We start from the raw sequence: 21,619 nt of genomic DNA on the forward strand, positions 1-21,619 counted from the left end.
GCGATTGATTTTTGCAAAAATCTTATAATCTACATTTAAAAGAGATATAGGTCTATAATTCTTTGGTAAGGTAAGATCTTGATCTTCTTTTGGAATTAAAGATATAAAAGCTCTACCCCACGACGGGGGAATCTCTAAACCCTGCAGTATATTATTAAAAAGCTCTCTTAAAGGTTGAATCATCTCTTGTACCAAAGTTTTATAATAAATAGATGTCAGACCATCCGTGCCCGGTGCTTTACCTAATTTTAATTCTTTAATCACTATCTCAATTTCCTCACTAGTAATTAAACCATTAATTTCTTGTTTCTGATCTTCTGTTAATTTAGGGAAGTTGGCTTCATTTAAATAATTATCTATATCTAAAGCCTGTATTTTAGTACTCTTATATAATTTTTGATAATAATCTAAAAAAGATTTCTTAATCAAGTCCTTATGATATACCAATTTACCATTATAATTTATTTTATCTATAATTCTCTGTCTCTGTTTCTTTCTTAATTGATAAGCCAACCATCTCCCTGGTTTATTAGCATTGCAAAATGTATTTTGTTTCATATACAGTAAGTTAGTTGCAGTTTGATCAGCCATCAACATATTAAATTGTGTTTTAAGCAATTTTATAGATTCTTTAACTTTTCATCTGTGGGATTTGAGATCAAATTTTTTTCTTTTAATTTAATCTCATCTTCCAATTCCTTACGTTTCTGAATCTGCTTTTGTCTATGAACATTATTCATTTGTATCAAAATCCCACGCATGAAGGCTTTACCTGCATCCCATACCATTGACATTGAAGTTCCCTTATGCATATTTAAAGCAAAATAATCCTTTAAGTACTCCTTTAATTTTTGAACATTTTTTTCTTGTCTAAATAAATTTTCATTCATCCTCCACGATCTCCTCTCCTCTCTTTCATCAACCAACTCCATCCAAACTGGACTATGATCCGTCAATGTCCTAGGAAAAATTTTAACATTCTTTACCCTAAAATATAAATCAGTTGTAATAAAAAAAAAATCAATTCTTGAAAAAGATTGATGTCTATCTGAAAAGAAAGTAAAGTCTCTCTCCTCCTGATTGCGTTCATGCCAGTAGTCTCGTACTCCCAATCCTCTTTCAAGTCAAAAAAAGCTTTAGGTAATTTGGCCTGTTTAAAAGAAATAGAAGATCCTTTTTTGTCTCTTTGTGTATCTAACACACCATTCTAGTCACCCATTAATATCACAGATCTATAGTCCAACAAAGTTAATTTCTGATGTAACAGTCTATAAAATTGTTCCTGTTGTTGGTTTGGTGCGTACAGTCCCACTATAAGTATTTTCTTACCATATAAGCCAACTTCAATCATAACATATCTCCCTTGAAGATCAGATTCTACCAAACAGGCTGATAAGTTTTATTTAACATAAATAACTACGCCCCCTTTTTTCCCAGGAGCAGAAGATACAAAATGAGATCCCAAACGAGCATTGACTAAATATTTTTGATCTTTGGCTATAATATGTGTTTCCTGCAAACAAATAATATCATTATTATGTTGCTTTAAATAATGAAAGATTTTCTTTCTCTTCTGGGGGGAATTTAGGCCGTTAGCATTCCAAGTCAGGAGCTTTACCATCTCCCTTAACCAGAAGCCTGGAGAAGACTGCTTGAAGATCTGCCACTGAAGAATGTGCCGCAGAACTCTTAGGTCTTGCTCCTCCCACCGGCAACGAAGCACTTTCTTGAAGAGAAACTTCTTTCCTCTGTTGTTCCTTTTCCTTGCGTCTATGCGCTGCACGGGTCATTCTTTGCTCTTTGATCTCTGCTTGTCGGGACCACTCTGACTGTAACTCTCCAACCGCCATACACCTAATCCTTCAGACTGCTGTTCCACCTCTTTACCATCCATAACTTTCTGCATCATAGATGATGGTGAGCCTGCTCCCAGGACCGAACTGTAAAACTCCTTTGCTTTAGTGACTGTATTAAGTCTGTAACGCGTCCCCGCATGGCTCAGGACAATACCCATCGGAATCTCCCATCTGAATGGCATCATTCTTTTTTTAAGTTCATCAGCTAAAAAAGCAAAATCTTTTCTCTTTCTTAAAATTTTAGATGGGATCTCCTTTAGAATAATAACATCTTGAGCAGCAATCTGAAATCTCTTGTTATAAAAAGCTTGTATAATTTCATTACGCAGAGATCTCTTTCCAAAATAAATTACCACATCTCTTGGTAAATTTCTCTGTTTTGCAATCTAGGGATTAACTCTAAATAATTTTCCAACTTCTCTGCGTATTTCCTCTTTCTCTCTATTCAAAATAACAGCAAAGTCATTTACCACAATCTCTCAGGTCTTGCTGCATATCTTCTTTCAGGCCCCTGATTCTTAAAGCATATTCCATCTCTTTGTACTGAGACATAACAATGTCATCCTGTGAAATTTCCATCTTTTTTTCCATGCCTTCAAACTTATCTTCCAAGATGTCAACCTTATCTGCAACCTCTTCGACTCTAGAGTCAAGCTTCTCAACCACAGAAGCAAGTCCTGATAGAGCCATCACTATATCTTGCCTCAAAATAGTGTTATTCTGCTCCAACAGGTTCTTCACTTCCCCTCTAATTTCAGTTTTATTCTGATCTAAAAGCTCCTTCATTTCCCCTCTGATTTGAGTTACTGCATTTCCCATTATATCTTTCATGTCTTGTACAGATATTACTGGCAGAGGAGGAGAAGATGCTGGTGTAGCTGTAGGCTGTTGTACCGGTAAAATCGCAGGAGAAGAAGCCACCTTAGGAACTGTAGAAGCTGCTTGCCTTTTTGAAGCCATTTTTAAGAAAAAAGTTTTTTCTTATTTCCTCTTTATTAAAAAAAAAATCCTCAAAAAATAAAAAAAACAAAGGAGAGTTTGAAAGATATTTCAAAAACAGAAAACCACCTTCAGAAAAAGAGGAAAAGTTTAAAAAGTTTAAAAAGAAAAAGCTACATAGTCCATAATGTTCCGTTTAACTTTCCCCGAAAAAAAAAAACTTTCAAATTGCCATTTTACTTTCACTCTCCACACAAACAGAAAAAAGAAAAAGAAAAAAATCAACCTAAACTAAAAAGCAAAATAAAACTCAATAAATCCAATCCTTTATCCAGCTCTGTCCGCTTTATAAAAAAAAACACTCACCCAATCCCTTTAAGCGCGGAGATGGTAGCGGCGTTTCACTTTGTTCCCGAAGGAAACAAAGACAGCTGGGAGGCGGAGGCAACCCAAACTCCGAGGGAGCTCTCTTTCTACCCCCCCCCAAAAATCCCTGGGGGTTTGAGATGCTCTACCTCTATTCAGGTGGTTCTCTCCCCCCTCCCTTCGCCCGGGAGGGGGATTTCGAGCCGCGGGACAGCTGGTGACTGCTGTACTCTGCGGTTCTCACGCTGTCCCAGGAGGACGGCTACAATGTAGCCGCCATCATCGACGCTAACCACCGGAAGTTCCCTGGATCAAATTATATTAAAATATGCTAATTTCAAAATTTGTTATAAAAATTTCTATTCATATTAGAAATAACTCAGGCAAAATATAAGACCCTTATAACAATAAACATATAAAGACATTTCTAACATGTTCTCCAAACATGTTAGAAATGTCTTTATAAGTTTGTTGTTATAAGGGTCTTATATTTTACCTGTTGTATTTCTGATAATAATTACGTATGAATGTAAATAATAATTTTTCACTTTAGTTTAAATACCCTTTTTTTTCCTATTAAAGATGTGCTGCACCAAAAGATGACCGAGACAAGTGCTACTGCTCATATAGGTGGTGTTAATATTGTTCTCCTGGAAGGGATCACACCAAATATCCAGTGAGTTCAAATAAAAAGTGACATTTGAATTGTTATTTATAAAAATCGAAGTTATGCCCAGTATAAAGGTTAGGTCCAATGTTCCTAGTAATTGAATAGCATTGAATTTTGTTAAGGACTACTGTATGTAGACAAAATAAACAATGGCAGAAGTGATACAAAAATGCCTTTTATCTTACTTTTAGAGTTAACTATAGAAGTTAACAATAATCATTACAATGAGTCAAATATTCATTAATATTAATATGATAGCTAGAGTCCAAGGTTTTCCTGAACAGGTGGTATGTATTAGGAAATAGGTAAGGACTCAAGGACTGTTTTGATGCAATAAGATTTCAGTTAAATCATTAAACTATGTTAATCCTGTCACAGTTTAATTTGATATCTCTAATATATTGTCTCTTGGTCTTTTTTTGTCAAATGTATTTAACCTAACTATAACAATTCAGTTTCAACCTATTACTATTTGTTTCTGATGATCATGCCACCATTATTGAACACTATAGTAATTTATAGTTATGGAATTCTTGGCCAGAATAATTAAAAAACGGTTATTTTTCTTAATATAAACACACTTTCACTGGATTCTTTTTTGACAAATTCACTAAATTACGTGTAGGATTTCCTAGAAAAACTTTTTTTTACAATGCAGTGTGCTTAACTGAACTAATTATATTTTTAGATAGTTTTAAAATACTGTGTTGCTTGGTAACGAATCATTTAACTTTGATGAGGTTTATCTGATGTTAAAACACTTGTTTCTATTTTTGTGCATATATGTCCTTGAATATTTTGCTAATTTCATTTTGCAATAGTGGCGAATATCTATAGCTCGGATGTAGGATGAGAGTGAAGGTTCGTTCTCCAAACTTGTGGGTTGGTTTCTGAACATTTCATTGCGTTCTTATAAATAGAAGAACACTGACATCCTCTAAACCAGTGCGCACACGCAGGAGGGGGGCATAATAATAATAATAAAGTTGGAAGGGACCTTGGAGGTAATCTAGTCCAACCCCCTGCTCAGGCAGGAAACCCTATACCATTTCGGACAAATGGCTGTCCAGTCTCTTCTTAAAAACTTCCAGTGTTGGAGCATTCACAGCTTCTGGAGGCAGGTTGTTCCACTGGTTAATTGTTCTAACTGTCAGGAAGTTGAAGAGTGTTTAATTAAAAAGAAATAGAGGCTGCTGTGCATGAGTTCTCTCTCTTCCCCCTCTCTCCCTCTCTTTCTCTTTCTCCCTCTCTTTCTCTCTTTCTCTCCCCCTCTCCCTCTCTCTTCCCCCTTTTCTCCCTTTCTTTCTCTTTCTCTCTTTCTCTTTCCCTCTCTCCCCCCTCTCTCTCCCTCTCTTTCCTCTCTCTCTCTTTCTCTCCCCCTCTCTCTTTCTCTCCCTCTCTCTTCTCCTCTCTTTCTCTCTCTCTCTCCCCCTCTTTCTCTCTCTCTCTTTCCCCTCTTTCTCTCCCCATCTCTTTCTCCCCATCTCTCTTTTTTGTCTCTCTCTTTCTCTCCCTCTTTCTCAACCCCCTCTCTTTCTCTCTCTCTCTCTTTCCTCTCCCTCTCTTTCTCCCCCCTGTCTTTTTCTCTCCCTCTCTCTCTTCCTCTCTGTCTCTTTCCTCTCACTCTCTTTCTCTCCCCCTCTTTCTATTTCCTCTCTCTCTTCTTCTTTTCTTCTTCTTCTTCTTCTTCTTCTTCTTCTTCTTCTTCTTCTTCTTCTTCTTCTTCTTCTTCTTCTTCTTCTTCTTCTTCTCTCTCTCTCTCTCTCTCCCTCTCTCTGATCTTCTGCTCACCTTTCAAGCTGGCTTCATGCTGTTCTCAGACAAGCTGACACACATTCTTATTGGGCTGGCTCTCTCCTGCCCTTGGTCTGCCAGTTCTCTTGCCCCACTCTGTGTGTGTGTGTGTGTGTGTGTGTGTGTGAGAGAGAGAGAGAGAGAGAGAGAGGGAGAGAGAGAGAGAGAGAGAGAGAGAGAGAGAGAGAGAAGGGAAGTGCAAGTGCCTCTATCTCTTCTCTCTCTGTGCAAATGGCGGAGGAGGAGTGGGAGCCACAGGAGAAGGCTCAAAGAGCCACATGTGGCTCTGGAGCCACGGGTTGCCGACCTGTGCCCTAAACTCTGCTGAAGATGTTACCTAGCCTGGTAACGAAACATTCAGAAACCAACCCACAAGCTCAGAGAACAAACCTTCACCCTCATATTTCATTTTTTGCTTCTTGCACACTTGAAAATATATGGTTATTAAAATTCTATACTAACACTTTAAATAGAATAGCAATGGCAAGACACTATAAGTATGTTGTATAGTTCACTCTCACATATTTCATCAAATCGATCTGCAGTCATGTGAAAAAGAAAGTACGCCCTCTTTGAATTCTGTGGTTTTACAAATCAGAACATAGTAAAAATCATCTGGTCCTTAGCAATTCTTAAAAGTAGGTAAATAACGCATCAGATGAACAACAACACATGACATAATACACCATGTCATCATTTATTTTACAAAAAAGAAAACCAAAATGGAGAATGGGTGTATTTTCTTTTTCACATTTCTGTAGATAATGGTTTTTTCCTGTCTGTAAAGTGTATTATTTAATTATTTAAGAGAATATGGGGACAACTAATTTTTGGATCAGTTTTTCCCAGGTGCTATATATATTTTCATATCAAAGATGTTGAGACTCTATTAATTCTATGAAATCCTTTTCTGGATAAATTTGCACTTAACAAACTTAAATAAAACTTATCGATTACATATTATTTCAAAAGATAGCCAGATGTATTAATGTTTGTATAAATGCCTTATTACAGTAAGAAGAATGCTATAACAAATAAGAATTAGTTACAAGAACTTCTTATAAATTTGCATCTGTCCTGAGAGTTCAGTGTATGATCCAGTAAGTGAAAAAGGTTCTTACCTGATTAAATTTATCCAGTTATTGATCTGATAGAAATTTTGCATGCAGACACTTTTGGAGCAGCCAAAAACATTACCAATATATTATTTATACTGAAATAAATGCCTTGCTTATTATTCTTTGCAGTATGGAGATTCACTAGTTGTCACTACTTATATAATAATTCTTCAAGTATTTGGGCATATTTTGAATTAACAATATCTGACTAACTCTTCTGCATGACTTTTTATTCCTTAATTTGCTTTGTTTTGTTTTTGCTTTCATCCAATCTTCACATGTAGGTTGGAGGATTTTCCTACATCACCAACAAGCACAGCCAAACAGGAATTTCTGTATGTCACATTGTCTTTAAATGACTTTCAGACAAGATGTAGTATAGTTGAAGATGTATATAGTATAGTTAAGATGCATTTTTTGTGTATACTTAACTAGTTTTTATTATGAAATATAACTGATAAAATTTGAATCAGCATATATTAGAAGTTTTGAACGATGTGTTTACACTTTTTATTTATTGACAGAATGGGGCTTGGGATTCTTTTGGTGCCTTCTGGTTTGTGTTGATCTTGGCAACTGCCTGGTCAAGTCTCTGTAGTTTTCCTGGCAAGATTTCAGAAGTGGTTTGCCATTGCCTCCTTTCTAAAGCTGCGAATGACTGATTGGCTCAAGGTCACCCAACTGGCTTTGTGCTTAAGGCAGAACTCATGTTTCGCTGCTTTCTAGCCTGTTACTTTAATCACTACACCAAACTGATACTTTACAGAATAGTTTGGATATTTAAAGTAATTTTCTAAATTTGTAACTTTTTAATCTCACTCATTGGCATGATAAGAATATTAAGAATATTGACTTTATTCTATGAGAATAATAAAAGAAGATTAGTTCTGACTTTGCATTGATTAAAAATACTCTCCTGTTGTTATACTATAGATTGTTATATTAAATGCTGTTAAAGTGTTGCAACAAAAATTGTTACACCTCACAGAAATATTTGATATAAATTCCATCCCAAAAATGTCTCATCTAAAGGAACTTTTCTGTATACAATGAAAGTATTTACTGTATATTTAAAATATTTTCATGCATATAGTCGTGTTCCTGATAGCACAGGTTCTAAACAGATGTTGTCATTGCATAGCCTGATACCTCTCCTACTGGAATGGCATGGGAGGAAATGGAGGTCTAATCCTAAATAATAATTGTGTGACAAGACAGGACTTTTCTGCCACACCTGAGTAAGCTGCATATGTTATTGAGCAGCTCTGACTTTTAAATTATTTGGTTAATTATATGCTATCAAGTCCTCATTGACTTATAACAACATAAATTGATTTGCTCCATGATAGTCTATCCCTAACCTGGTCTTTCAGTTCTTTTAACAGTATACCCATCATCGCTTTCTGAATTAATCCACCTCACTACTGGCATCATCTTTGCTTTCCTTCTATCTTCCCAGCATGAGAACCTTTTCTAGAATACTGAATTTTCACATTATGTGTCCAAAGTATGATAATTTGAGCCTCGTTATTTGTGCCTTATGAGAAATCGGGATTGATTTGCTTGATGGTCCATTTGTTTGTTTTCTTGGATGACTATGCCATCTGGTTCTTCAAAGTCCAACTTTTGCTTCTATAGAGCATTACTGGGAATACCATTGCTTGCACTGTTCTGATATTTGTAGATATAGATACATTGTAATATCTTTTCCAAGGCCTTCATGGCTGCCGTTCCAAATGCTAATTTATGATATATTATTCTTTTACTGTTAATGGTTGATCCTAGAAGGCAGAAGATATCTACTAGATATCTTTATTATCAATTTTAAGACTGATTGTTCTATTTTCATTAGTTTGGTCTTTATAGTTATTTTTAATTTGATTTTTCTCTCACTGCTTGGCTTTTATTATTAGACCTTGCAGATAGTCATCAATATAGCATGAGTTATTGATGTTTCTTCTTCCAAAACTATATTCATCTTCCAATCCAGATTGCCTTAATCTAGATTCAGCACATAGATTAAATAATAATTATACGCCCTTGTCTCACTCTTTTGCCAACCTGGAGCCAGTCTGTTTTGCCATGTTCTGTCCAGACCAGGGATGGGCAATCAATTTTCCCAAGGGGCCACATGGGAAACTCAGACTGTTGTGGAGGGCCAAACCAAATAAGGCTGCTGCCATGAGCCAGACAGGGACAGTCAAAGGACCAGATGTTGCCCATGGGCCATAGAATGCCCAGGTCTGGTCCAGTCTGTAGCTTCCTTACCTGTATATAAGATCAAATCAAATACCTTCCTATAACCACTAAAAATAATTGTACTAATCAGGCTCAGCTGAACATTGGCCATAGATTGTTAATATTATTTGATAGTACAGAGTAACTCACTAAGGCCACTAAACATATTTTAAAGATTTTTGAAGAAGCTAAGCATGTATTTTCTTTTTAGAACTGTGGTGAAATGTAGTATTGCCAAATCGCAAGCTCTTTATAGTGCCCAAAGAGGAGTGAAAACAAACAATGCTGCCATCTTCAAAGTAGGTGCTGTCAGCATCAACATTCCTCAGCATCCAGCTACTCTTCACAGCATGATGGTTCGCAGTTCTCATCAGCTTTCAAAACAAATATCGGATCTCATCAGACAACCATCTGCAGTGTAAGTATCTATTTGTTTATTTATTTAATAAGCTTACATTCCCTCGCCTAGAGGTGTTGCAATTGGTACAGTCATCCCATGGAAACCGTTTAGAATATATGTTAATTGTATGTCCCATTTCTATAAATAGTACACAACCTCCCAAAGAAGATATTGCAACCCCACTACCTGCAGAAAAAACACCTACAAGTGTAAATCAGACTCCTGTTGAAACAAATGAATTTCCACAATTGCCAGAAGGTTTGGAAAAGAAGCCGATAGTCCTTAAATTCAGTGCCATGATTGATGGAATTGCTATTGGAGCCGCACTCTTGCCTTCATTGAAAGCAGAGTACAAAATGGGAAGAATGCGAAGTCATGGAATGACAGGTAATTAATTTTGTTATTATATGAAGCATCTTAAAGTAACAGTCATAATTCCACTCAACTAAAATTCTAATACATGCCGCTGAGATTTAAAGAGCTTCTTCAGCTGGACATTACCTTTATTTTTTCTGCATTTAACAAGGGATTTTGTCTCCTTGTTTCACACCTGATGGTAAACTTCTCTGAGGCTCCTCAATTCAGAATTCTAACACAGAATAATTGATAACCAACTTCATGTATTTAAAACTAGTCAGTTACAGTAGTTCTTTAGATCCTTTTTTCTTGTATTAGATTGACTATAAATTTTAAGGTGCAGAAATTGGAATGTAAATGGAAAATATTGTTAAAACATTAAAAATTTGGATTGTGCAGCATTTTTAATTTGAAGGGAGAAGATGCTTCAGGGGTAAGAACATAGCATCTTTCAGCCGCCCCTTGAAGTAGTTTTTGGCTTTTTCCAGGATCAAGGGCTACCTTCTGTAATCCCCAAACTAGGTATGCGTGCTGCAAGAGCTGGCAGACAAATGTAATGTTTATACCACTGTGTCTTGCATTGCACATTTTTCCTTTAAATTAAAGGGCTGCACAAACTTATTAAAAGTATTTTCACACTGAGTATATATCATCTATTTTTGCAGTGTGTTATCTTTAAATATATACTCACAAATCCAAAGCAGCTTTGCTTGTTTCCTAGATGGTCTGTTTGAAACTTGAAAAATTTGAAATGATTGTCACTAGACAAGATGTTATTCACAGTATTTTGGATTAGAATAGCTCTTCTGAATTTTAGCCCTCCTGAATTCCTGTAGCCCTCCCACAGGAATGTACAAAAATTAGATGGTCTTCATGTTGTGTTAATTTATAATGTAGCTGGGGTTTCTTGGTTTTATGGGAAAAGAATCCATGTGCATTTGGAAGTAGTTCACTGTCTGTACTTAGAAAGTAAACCAGGAGATGGGAAATTATTTCTATAATCGCTGTACCTGTAAGAGATTATCACACTGAGCTTACATATTTTTTCTTCCCCAGGTGCACAGACAAGATTTACATTTGAACTCCCAAATCACAAGTTACGATTCACTTCCAAAGTGTCTGCCACTGATATGTCTACCATACCTCCTTCAGCTAGTCTCAACCTCCCTCCTGTGACAATGTCAGGCAAATATATTATGGAGGAACATGATACTTACTCAGATCAAATATGGAGTATAGATGAACTGCCAGCTAAACAGGGCTATTATGTCCAGGGAAACTATTTGCGTTGTGTGGCTGAGGTTTGTATCACAGTTTGCCTTTACAGATAGTCCTTCACATATGCCCACAATTGAACCCAACATTTTTGTTGCTAAACAAGACATTTCTGAAGTGAATTTTGCCTCATTTTACGACCTTTCTTGCCATAGTTGTTAAGTGAATCATTGCAGTTATTTAAATGAGTAACACAGTTATTAAGTGAACCTTTGCATTCTGATTGCCTTTGCTTGTCAGAAGGTTGCAAAAAATGATATAAAAGGTCACATAACCCAGAACATAAATATGAACCTGTTGCAGAGTCCCTGAATTTTGATCATGTGACCAAAGGGATCTTGCAGTGGTCATAAGTGAGAAAAATGGTCATAACTCACTTCAGTGCCATTGTAACTTTGAACAGTCACTAAACAAACTGTTCCAAGTTGAGGACTGTCTCTGTGCTATCTCATTTTTTTATTTTAATTTTATCATAAGATAAAATACAAATAAAAACAAAAGTCAAGAAAGAGGCAAAGAAAAACTTTGGAGGGACCTTGGAGTCCTAGTGGACAATCACTTGACTATGAGCCAGCAGTGTGCAGCAGCACCCAAAAAAGCTAATACAATCCTGTTGCATAAACAAAGGCATTGAATCAAGATCACGCGAGATATTAGTACCGCTTTATAAAACCCTAGTAAGACCACACCTTCAGCCAATTTTGGTCACCATATCACAAAAAAGATGTTGACAGTTTAGAAAAAATTCAGAGAAGAGCAACTAAGATAATTAAAGGCTTGAGACTAAAACATACAAAGAACGGCTGCAGGACTTGGGTTTGGCTAGTCTAAAGAAAAGAAGAAATAGGGGTAACATGATATCAGTAATCCAGTATTTGAGGGGCTGCCACCAAGAAGAGGGGATCACGTTATTCACTGAAGCACCAGAGGGCAGGATAAGAAACAATGGTTGGAAACTGATCAAAGAGAGAAGCAATCTGGAATTAACTTCCTGACAGTGAGAACAATTAACCAGTGGAACAGCTTGCCTCCAAAAAAAATGGGTGCTCCATCACTGGAGATTTTTAAGAAGAAACTAGACAGCCACTTATCTGAGATGGTATAGGTATAGGACCTGCTTGAGCAGGGGGCTGGACTAGAAGATCTCCAAGGTCCCTTCCAGCTCTATTGTATTCTAAAAAGAAAAGATGCAAAAGTAAAGAAAGAAGAATAAAAAACAGTGATATCCAGTACAGTATAATATTTGGTATACCCCAAATTATATCTTTTGAGTCCTTTTTAATCTAAGCATATAGTACCACCTGGTTGACCATATCTAGGCTGGTAAACTAAATATAGTTGAGTCTGATCAGTACTTACAGTTGGAGACTTTGAGAAAATACTATGCCCATAAATGAGATATGGGTGTTTAAAAATAATTTCCTCGTAGATAACAGTGTCAAATCAGTCCTATATGTCTGCAAATAAAATTAAATAGATACGCAGTCTCAAAATTTCCCTTTTTCAACATCCAACATAATTCTTAATTTGAATTATTTAACAAAGTCATAATTACATTTCATGAATTAATATTTAAAACATGATCTTCTTTCTCCTAGGTGGGGTCCTTTGAGCATAACCTTTCAACAGATCTTTTGAACCATTTGGTTTTTGTGCAGAAAGTATTTATGAAAGAAGTCAATGAAGTAATACAGAAAGTCTCAGGTAGTCTAATGGTTTTAAACTTTTATTAATCAACTTGATGGACTGACAGGAATGTTTCTTAGGCTATATTAAGCACAAATAAACTATTGTTTTAGTACTTTATAAATTGGATAGATAAAAACAAGTACTGAATGTATACCCCTTTAATGGAAATATTTTTTAAAGATCATGTAGTATTTGATGAGACCAATGAAATTAAAATTATTCTGGAATAGAATATAATTCCATAAAGGCCAGAATTAAGACTTATAACTTCTTGAATTTATTAATTTTTAAATCTCAGAAAGGTGTTTAATGTACTGCAGCTGAACTGTGCATTTTTATTTTTCAATTTAGAAAAGAATATTGATTTTAATGGTGTTTGTTCCTAAATAAATGTATGAAGGATTGCAGTTATAATAAATCCATTCAGTTCTATTAAATTGAGTGTTATTTTATAAAGCTTTATGTGGACTAACTTAACAAATGTCAATAATTACTGCAAAACCAACAATATATAATAAACCATTACATTTATTTTATAAATCAAACAAATAGTATTCAGAAAGCTGGGCATATTTTAGGGTAAGTAGCCAAACACTAACATTGCATAATCTGGGCTTCAGCTATCAAAATAATATCTCCTTATTTTTAGTTCTAAATAATTACATTTGGGATGATTTTTCATTATAATCTTAGATTGTTTTGAAGATTATGGAATTTCTTCATTTCAGAAAATAAATTTATTTTAGGAGCAGACTTACTTGGCCTTTTATTCTATTTCTAAAGAGAAATCAGACTTTATAGCTGGGCTGGAATAGGATGTCAAATTTTATTCTTATGATCAGAAATAAAGGTGCATTAGGCATAATATAAATATTTACCCACATCACCATGCAGCTCATTGAAGGTTTTTTAAAAATAATTACATATAATTGTGTAGTTTGGCTCTTAAATATGATATCAAATATTTTTAATAATAAGATACAAAAATTATGTGTACAATTGTCTAATTATATTTGTAGGAGGGGAACAACCTATTCCTCTTTGGAATGAACATGATGGAACAAACGATGGAGAAAAACCAAAAATTCTCCTTTATTCTTTGAGTCTTCAATTTAAGGTATTTTTATTCTATTTGAATCTGGAGATTTATTTAGGTGTATTCCAACTGGGCCAAAGATAATTTTTAAAATCAAATTAACTATAGAATGAATTATATATGTGTGGCAGGTGGGAATGTTATTTTATAAACGCCATTCAGTATCTCAAGTAGTTCCAACATCTTTGTAACTCAGAAACCAAGCCCATTTTACCTTTTACCTTTTCTTTACTAGGGAATCCAGGTAACAGCTACAACACCATCAATGTGGGCTGTACGCTTTGAAACAGGATTGATAGAACTGGAGCTTTCAAATAGAATACAAGCCAAAGCTATGCCTGGTGGCACCAGTTATTTGAAGCTTTTTTGTAAATGCCAAGTGGATTTAAATTTGGCTTTAGGACAGATTATTAAACATCAGGTTAGTGCTTACTATTAGTTTCTGTAATTACTGTTTCATAACCAGTTTTGATATATTCTTCCCCCTCCCAAAGGTTTAAAAAAATTTTTTAAAGCAGAGTGTATCCAACCTTGGCAACTTGTAGACTTTAATTCCCAGAATTCCCCAGACAGCTGGTTGTGGAATTCTGGGAATTAAAGTCCACAAGTTTTAAAGTTGCCAAGGTTGGACACTTAAGTATTTAAGGCTCAGTCCAAAGAATTTATGTGAGAGGTAGAAAAGACTGTTTTTGTTTCAAATCTTGAAACTGATTTCCACATAAAATTAAACAAGTCTCCAATTCTTTAAAGAAAGAAATACAGGTTATCTCATATATGTAATGTGTTTGTGAGGGGGACTCAAAATCCATGTACAGTGCATTCAGAAAGTATTCAGACCCCTTCACTTTTGTCAAATTTGTTGTGCTGTAGCCTGATTCTACAGTTGAAATTCATTATCACCTTGGTATAAGTATTCAGAGCCTTCACTCAGTACTTTGTTGAAGCACCTTTGGCAGCAATTACAGCCTTGACTCTTTTTGGATATGACATGACAAGCTTTGCACACCTGGATTGGGGGATTTTCTGCCATTCATCCTCTCAAGCTCAGTCAGGTCGGATGGTGACTGTCGGTGGAGAGCCATTTTCAGATCCCTCCAAAGATGTTCAATATATGCTTAGTTTGACCGAGTGACCAGCTCTTGGAAGAGTCTTGGTTGTGCCAAACTTCTTCTATTTGAGAATTATGGAGGCCACTGTGCTCTTAGGAAACTTCAGTGCAGCAGAAATTTTATTGTAGCCTTCCCCAGATCTGTGCCTTGCAATAATCTTGTCTCTGAGCTCTTTAGGCAATTACTTTGATCTCATGGCTTTTGCTTTGCCACAGTACACATTGTCAGCTGTGAGGCCTTCTACAGAGAAGTATGTGCCCTTACAAATCATGTCCAATCAATTTAATTTATCACAGGCCAACTCCAATCAAGGTGCAGGAACATGCTAGCAATGATCAAGAGAAATGGGAGGACCTGAGCTGAATTTCAAGTGTTGTTGCAAGAGGCATGAATACTTATGCCAATATGATATTTCAGTTTTTTTCTTTTTAATAAATTTACAGACATTTCTAAAATTCTGTTTTAATTTTGTCATTATGTAGTACTGAGGAAAAAATGAATTTCAACAACTGTAGAATCAGGCTGCAGCATAACAAAATTAACAAAAGTGAAGGGGGGTCTGAATATTTTCTGAATGCACTGTAAGTGTATAACAGACTGCCCTACACTCTTCCTTTTTACTATTATATGTTTCTCTGTAAGATCTAACAAAGCTAAAGCACTTCGTATTTCCTTCATCTGATGGGATTTATAATGTGTGCATCAAAGCATTCTTGCCATTTGAAATAACATTTCCTTAAAGATTTGAGCCACTCTGATCCTAGAAATTTGGATTTGATATTAAAGGTATAACTCTTCCCCTAAATTTTGGGATAGAATGTGTCATGCCCATTGGGTTTGGCTTGGCTATGGCATAATCTCTCTCTTGTTATGTACAATTTCATGTTATTTTTCTCTTTGGGGCGTATAATATGGTTTGTAACTATACATACTGTCTATATAAAATGACTTAGAAGTCTAAATTATTCTTAATTTAGATTTATACATTCAGTTATAAATTATAAATGTAAATAATAGTATCAGGTTTAGTTTTGCTATGTTCTAACATGAAATATGTTTTGAATATATAAAGGTATATGAAGAAGCTGGCTCCGACTTCCATCAAGTTGCTTACTTTAAAACTAGAATTGGATTAAGAAATGCCCTTAGAGAAGAAATCAATGGTTCGTCAGATCGAGAAACTGTGCTTATTACTCTGAATAGGCCAATAGTTTTTGCTCAGCCTGTGGCCTTTGACAGAGGTACTAATGGGACTGAATCTCTTTTTATTTTATAAAAATAAAATAAAGATAGATGTACCGGTAGATTTATTATCCATGGCTTTGATTATTCCCAATTTATAATTATAGACTTGAACATGTTTATGGTAAATGGCTTTGCACATTCTCAAATGTTGTCATGCAGCTCTAATATGTTTGTCATTTTGCCCAGAAACAGAAGCACACCTCTGGTTTCTCTCCTATCCAGCCCCATTTCCCAGCAATTCTGATAAACACCATTTCTTAGGGTTGAAATAAGGAGATTAGCAAAACAATGAGCAGATGCAGTTTGATCAGCTTACAGGGAATCATCAACATTTCACCCACTCTTTCTAGCCCTCTGGATCAAAACAACACTGGAAAACTAGATTTTGCCACCAAAACATAGTATATAAAAAGGCTTCATTTGAAAGTTAAGCACTTTTTGAAAATCCTGTGGTATAATTTGTAATAAATATAAGTAATGAAATCTTTGAGGTTTGTTTCATTATTTGCTGCAAGGACTGAAAGAAGGAAAGTCTGATCACTATATAGTTATCCCATTCATTGTATTTTGAATGATTTTTCAATCATTTTCCAAGATTCTAGGAATGAACTCCCCAATTTCCATAGACACAAAAGTCTTGTTAACCACAGTGTTGTCACATTTGTTTGCATGCTAGAAAGAACCTCCCATCAGCAGTGAGGCCTACTGTATATACAATGACATGACTGTATGGAAAGGATTCCGTTAATTTACATTAAAAACCCAGTTGTAGGAATTTTGCAACTTTGATTTGCTATAACATTTATTTACTTTGTCGTAGAACAGGATTTAGAAAGATTGATATCTTAAGGTTGTGTAGTGTGTTGGATTCAATTTCTAAAAGGTGCTTTAGAACTTAAAGGATCTGTTTCCATTATTGCATGATTACAATGGAAACTTCTGTGTGGTACCTATTTTTGGATTTTTGGAAAAAACACAACTCCTTTAATGGGTCATGGAGAGATGGTATATTTGTGCTTATATCTGTTCCACAGTAAAATTCTTTGGGGAGCAGAAACTGTTTATTTTTTTTAAAAAAAAATCTAGAATCTTTGACCAAGAGTCAAAGATCTAGCAATAGAAGATCGGCTTTTTCTGCCTTAAGTTTATTATGGGACACATGAAATACTCCTTTCCAGACTACCTGGTCTTAGCCGCATCCAAGCAATTATGTTCCTATAGATTTTCTACCTTCTATTATATGTATTATATATTATAAATATTAAACTATTTTTCTTTCTATTTAAATCCTGCAACTTCAATTTTTTTTCTTTTTATTCTTTTATTTGTAAATTTGTATTAATTTTTATTGTTATAAATTATATTTTTAATAAAATTTCTATAAAGAAAGAAGAATTATAAAAACATAAATTAACATTCTGTAGTATTTCCTTCTAAAAATAGTGAAAAATATATTTATTTGTTTACAAAGCTGTGCTATTTTGGCTGAATTACAAAGCTGCTTATGATAACTGGAATGAACAGAGAATGGCCTTGAATAAAGATATTCATAGAGCTACAAAGGAAATTGTCGATATGTTACCAGGAATACAGCAGACATCTGCTCAAGCTTTTGGAACCCTTTTCCTCCAACTAACAGTTAATGACTTGGGAATATGTCTGCCAATTACAAATACACCACAGGTAATACTAAAGACAATTTAAGAACACCTGTTTGAGTTGTTACTTCTTTTCAAATTAACAATTCTTAAATTCTTGATATTTTATTATTGCAGCAGCAAAACACTTTGGAAAATTAAAAAAATAAAAACAAATAAATTGCCTTGTAGCTAACAATTTGAAATAGTACTATAAAATGAATGTCCTGTTGGAGATCTTTTTAACTTCTATGCTAGTTACCAGAATGAAACTGTTATTTGAAAGCTAATGGAATTATTGTTTAAAATAAAGTGCAAAGGTTAAACATTTTTTAAAAAGCATATTTAGATTCTGTGATAAAATCTTCACAGGTTTGAAAATAATTCTTACTATTAATCTTTTGAACTTTGCACATAACTAGAATCTTTTCTATGTGACATGTATTACATAAATACATATATATATGTAGAAAAATGAATATGTATACATAGCTAACATACTTTTGTATATTTATGTTAGTTTTTTGTTTCTTCTTAAATTGTATTGCTTATGACAAGTTTGATATAATTGTTTCATGTTCTTTTTCCTTATGTTTAATATAATGTAATTAAATCTTTTAGAAATGAAAGAAAAAGATGATTCAATTTATTTTAGAACTTGGGAAAAAAATTATCAATGGTTAGAGACACGTTAGAACTTGAAGGATTTAATATTTTAGAATAGATGACTGATTTTTAATCGAGTTCTAACTAACATTTTGATACGATTACTTTTTCTGACTCACTGATTTTCATTTGTTACTTTTGATTGTTATGATTTATTTTTTTATTTTATTATTTTTATTTTTTGTGATTTTATTAGTAGTGTTCACTTAATAGATCAACATATTTGTTTACTAATTATTTTTAATATGTTACAGTTTAAGCTTTGTTAAAAATGGTTGAATATGATACTTACTCATTATTATGAACTGGATGGTTGCTTGTTTGTTGAAATATGTGATTGTACCTATCCTTATTTTATCCTAATCCCTTATTTCCTTATCCTCCCCCTTTCCTTTTTACCCTTCCCTTTACCATACCTGTATTTTTCCTATTTTTCCTTACCGTATAAATTTAATAAAATTTTGTTAATAAAAATATAATGTAATTAAATCTTAATAGTGAAATGCTTACATATACCTCTTATTTTAGAATTAAAACTGTATTATATAGATTTGTGCTATTGTTTAACTATTATTTAAATCCCAATATTTTAAAAATACTTCTTAAAGCATGTTTATTTTTGACATGCTCATTGATAAAGAAGTATTTTTGTTCTAAGGGCAAGTTGTTAATTGAAAACCATTTATTTTAGAGTAATTCTAAATATGGTGTCTATAATGAAAGAAAGAGACTATAGGGATTGGGAAGAGAACTCTTAACTGTGAATACAATATTGAATTTTGATATTAAAATAAACAAATTTTACTGCTATAGTCATCTTTTCTTACTGCAGACAACCCACACAACTGACCTGGACACTGGTTCTGCATTAGTCTTGACAATTGAAAGCACTTTAATTACTGCCTGCTCTTCAGAATCCCTGGTCAGCAAAGGTCATTTTAAAAACTTCTGTATCCGCTTTGCTGATGGCTTTGAAACCAGCTGGGATGATTGGAAGCCAGAAATACGAGGAGAACTTGTGATGAATGCTTGTAAGCACTTTTCTTAGTAACTTGACTTTTTAGAACTTAAACATATATTCTAGACTACAGTTTAAAGAGTTCACATGAATTTCATAATATAGCATCACAGAAAAATAGGTCTTTGTAAATAACTACAAAACTGGAAATTTCAATAAGAATTTGCCAAGCATTGTATTTCTGCAAATCAATGTCTTATAAGTTTGAGAAGTACAATACATTTAATTCAAATTTACTTTAAATGATTATTCGCATATAATTTAAAACAAATCTTTGGTATACTGGTATGTCCATTATGTTCTATATTCTTCATTCTTTAGGTGTAGTACCAGATGGCACCTATGAAGTGTGTTCAAGGACAACTGGGCAAGCTGCTGCAGGTAAGATTTACTCTAAATAGGCTTCTATATTGGCAGAATTTTACAAATGTTGTCTTACTATTTTTTTTCAAATCAGCTTTGATAATGATAAACAAGTATATTTTTCTAGCATGTACAATCCTACCTCACTGTTTAAATTAAGAGAATTACATTCAGCAACACCAAACGTACTGCCAGATTTCACACCAGGGTTTGGTAGTAAATTTTAGCTCTCCAGACATTTAATCATTTTGACAGCAGAAAACTCTGAGATCTGAAGTTTTATTGCAAGCAAGAGTGAAGCTTGAAAGACTTGTTTGCCCAACACGATGCAAAGAAATTGGAGCCTTTTTATACACCCATACTTCAGAATTTAAACTTCAATTTTTACTCATAATTTTACAAGTTAACAGATATTCAGCTGGTCTCTGGGTGGCCTTGAGACAACAAGTACATAATGCTTCCCTATAGCCTGGGATCCCCAGTTTCTGTCTTGTCAGCCTCAGTCTTACTTTTTTGATTCTTAATAGTAAGTAATATATAATTTTAACAAATGATTCTGGACACTATAGAATATCATGGCACATTTTAGCATAATTTCTGTTCATCATATGAGAATGGTGTATTATAGAGTTATGAGGTCAACTTTAAGAAGAGATTATTACATTTGCTTAATTCTCTATTTGAAGGATCTTGTAGGTCCATCCTTTTCTTTATGGTATTTCTTTCCTGTGTATCAGCAAAAAAATAGTTCAAATAATTCTTTGTGATTTGGTTTAAAAATTGTTCATATATTTCTTAGCATGTCTGGTAGGTAAGATAAAGATTGTCTTAAAAGGATTTATGCAACACCCTATCTTAGTTTTGCATGCTCCAGTTTTTAATTTTTGAAAATCATAATCCTAATACATTTCTCCATTTTCTGTTGAAACAGAGAGTAACAGTGCTGGAACATGGACTCTTAATGTGCTGTGGAAGATGTGTGGCATTGATGTACACATGGATCCTAACATTGGGAAAAGATTAAATGCTTTAGGAAATACTCTCACAACTTTGACAGGGGAAGAAGATTTAGATGACATTGCTGATTTGAACTCTGTTAATATAGCTGACCTATCTGATGAAGATGAAATTGATACAATGTCCCCCACTGTTAGCATGGTCAGTGAATTAATCATCCATTCATTCATTTATTATGTTAACAATAAAAACAAGTAATATATTACGCAACTCAGCAATAGTGCATAATTATGCAAACTTTAGGCTGTCATATCCTTTTCTATATGTGTTATCACAGAATAATGTTAATCACTAAAGTGCTGGTTATATTTAGCAGAGCTGAAGTTTTATTTGTTAACTAAAAAACAAAGAACTTGGTTTCTTGCTGGTAACTTACATTATCCAAATAGAATTCTTAACATTTTTGTGTAATAATTTTGCAAATACCATTCACAAACCTTTGGAAATTGTTAACTAGCTTCAAAATACGAAATGATATTTAAGGAAAACAAATCTAAAGTACCCTGGATTTCCAGAACTAGATTTGCAGTAGTTATCTGGTGAAAGATAAACATTGTTAATTCAAAGTTAGTTGAAATTAGCTCAGTTTGCTTATCCAGGATAGTATAAATTTAAATTAATTGACCATTTTGAATTATGACAAATAGTAGCTCTGATCACAAAATAGGAGATGGAAAGCAAGTCACACTGACAACATGAAGTTAGGGAATAGATAGTAGCCTATTTAGGCGATACCTGAATACAATCTAACAAGGATGTTTGAAAT

The 21,619-nt window shown here is 34.1% G+C and overlaps 1 protein-coding gene across 13 annotated transcripts in view; it reads left to right on the forward strand.

Annotated features, from left to right (window-relative positions):
• KIAA1109 (KIAA1109 ortholog) overlaps positions 1–21,619 on the forward strand; it is a 170,416-nt gene that overhangs the window by 100,303 nt on the left and 48,494 nt on the right. For 12 of the 13 annotated variants that reach the window (XR_005553814.1, XM_039320216.1, XM_039320218.1 and 9 more), the window contains 13 exons: positions 3,744–3,837; positions 7,028–7,078; positions 9,193–9,399; positions 9,530–9,768; positions 10,795–11,039; positions 12,612–12,717; positions 13,722–13,819; positions 14,034–14,219; positions 15,980–16,148; positions 17,624–17,835; positions 19,288–19,486; positions 19,795–19,854; positions 20,768–20,994. Coding sequence is in view for 12 of the 13 variants with exons in the window: in XM_039320216.1 (XP_039176150.1) it covers positions 3,744–3,837; positions 7,028–7,078; positions 9,193–9,399; positions 9,530–9,768; positions 10,795–11,039; positions 12,612–12,717; positions 13,722–13,819; positions 14,034–14,219; positions 15,980–16,148; positions 17,624–17,835; positions 19,288–19,486; positions 19,795–19,854; positions 20,768–20,994 (2,093 nt within the window). In the remaining variant the exon portion in view is untranslated. The remainder of the gene's footprint in view (positions 1–3,743; positions 3,838–7,027; positions 7,079–9,192; positions 9,400–9,529; positions 9,769–10,794; positions 11,040–12,611; positions 12,718–13,721; positions 13,820–14,033; positions 14,220–15,979; positions 16,149–17,623; positions 17,836–19,287; positions 19,487–19,794; positions 19,855–20,767; positions 20,995–21,619) is intronic. The other variant, XM_039320220.1, reaches the window with a different exon arrangement.

Source organism: Crotalus tigris, unplaced genomic scaffold (genome assembly GCF_016545835.1).
Source record: "Crotalus tigris isolate CLP2741 ecotype Arizona unplaced genomic scaffold, ASM1654583v1 scf7180000023625.2024221, whole genome shotgun sequence".
In the NCBI taxonomy this organism is placed as follows: domain Eukaryota; kingdom Metazoa; phylum Chordata; class Lepidosauria; order Squamata; family Viperidae; genus Crotalus; species Crotalus tigris.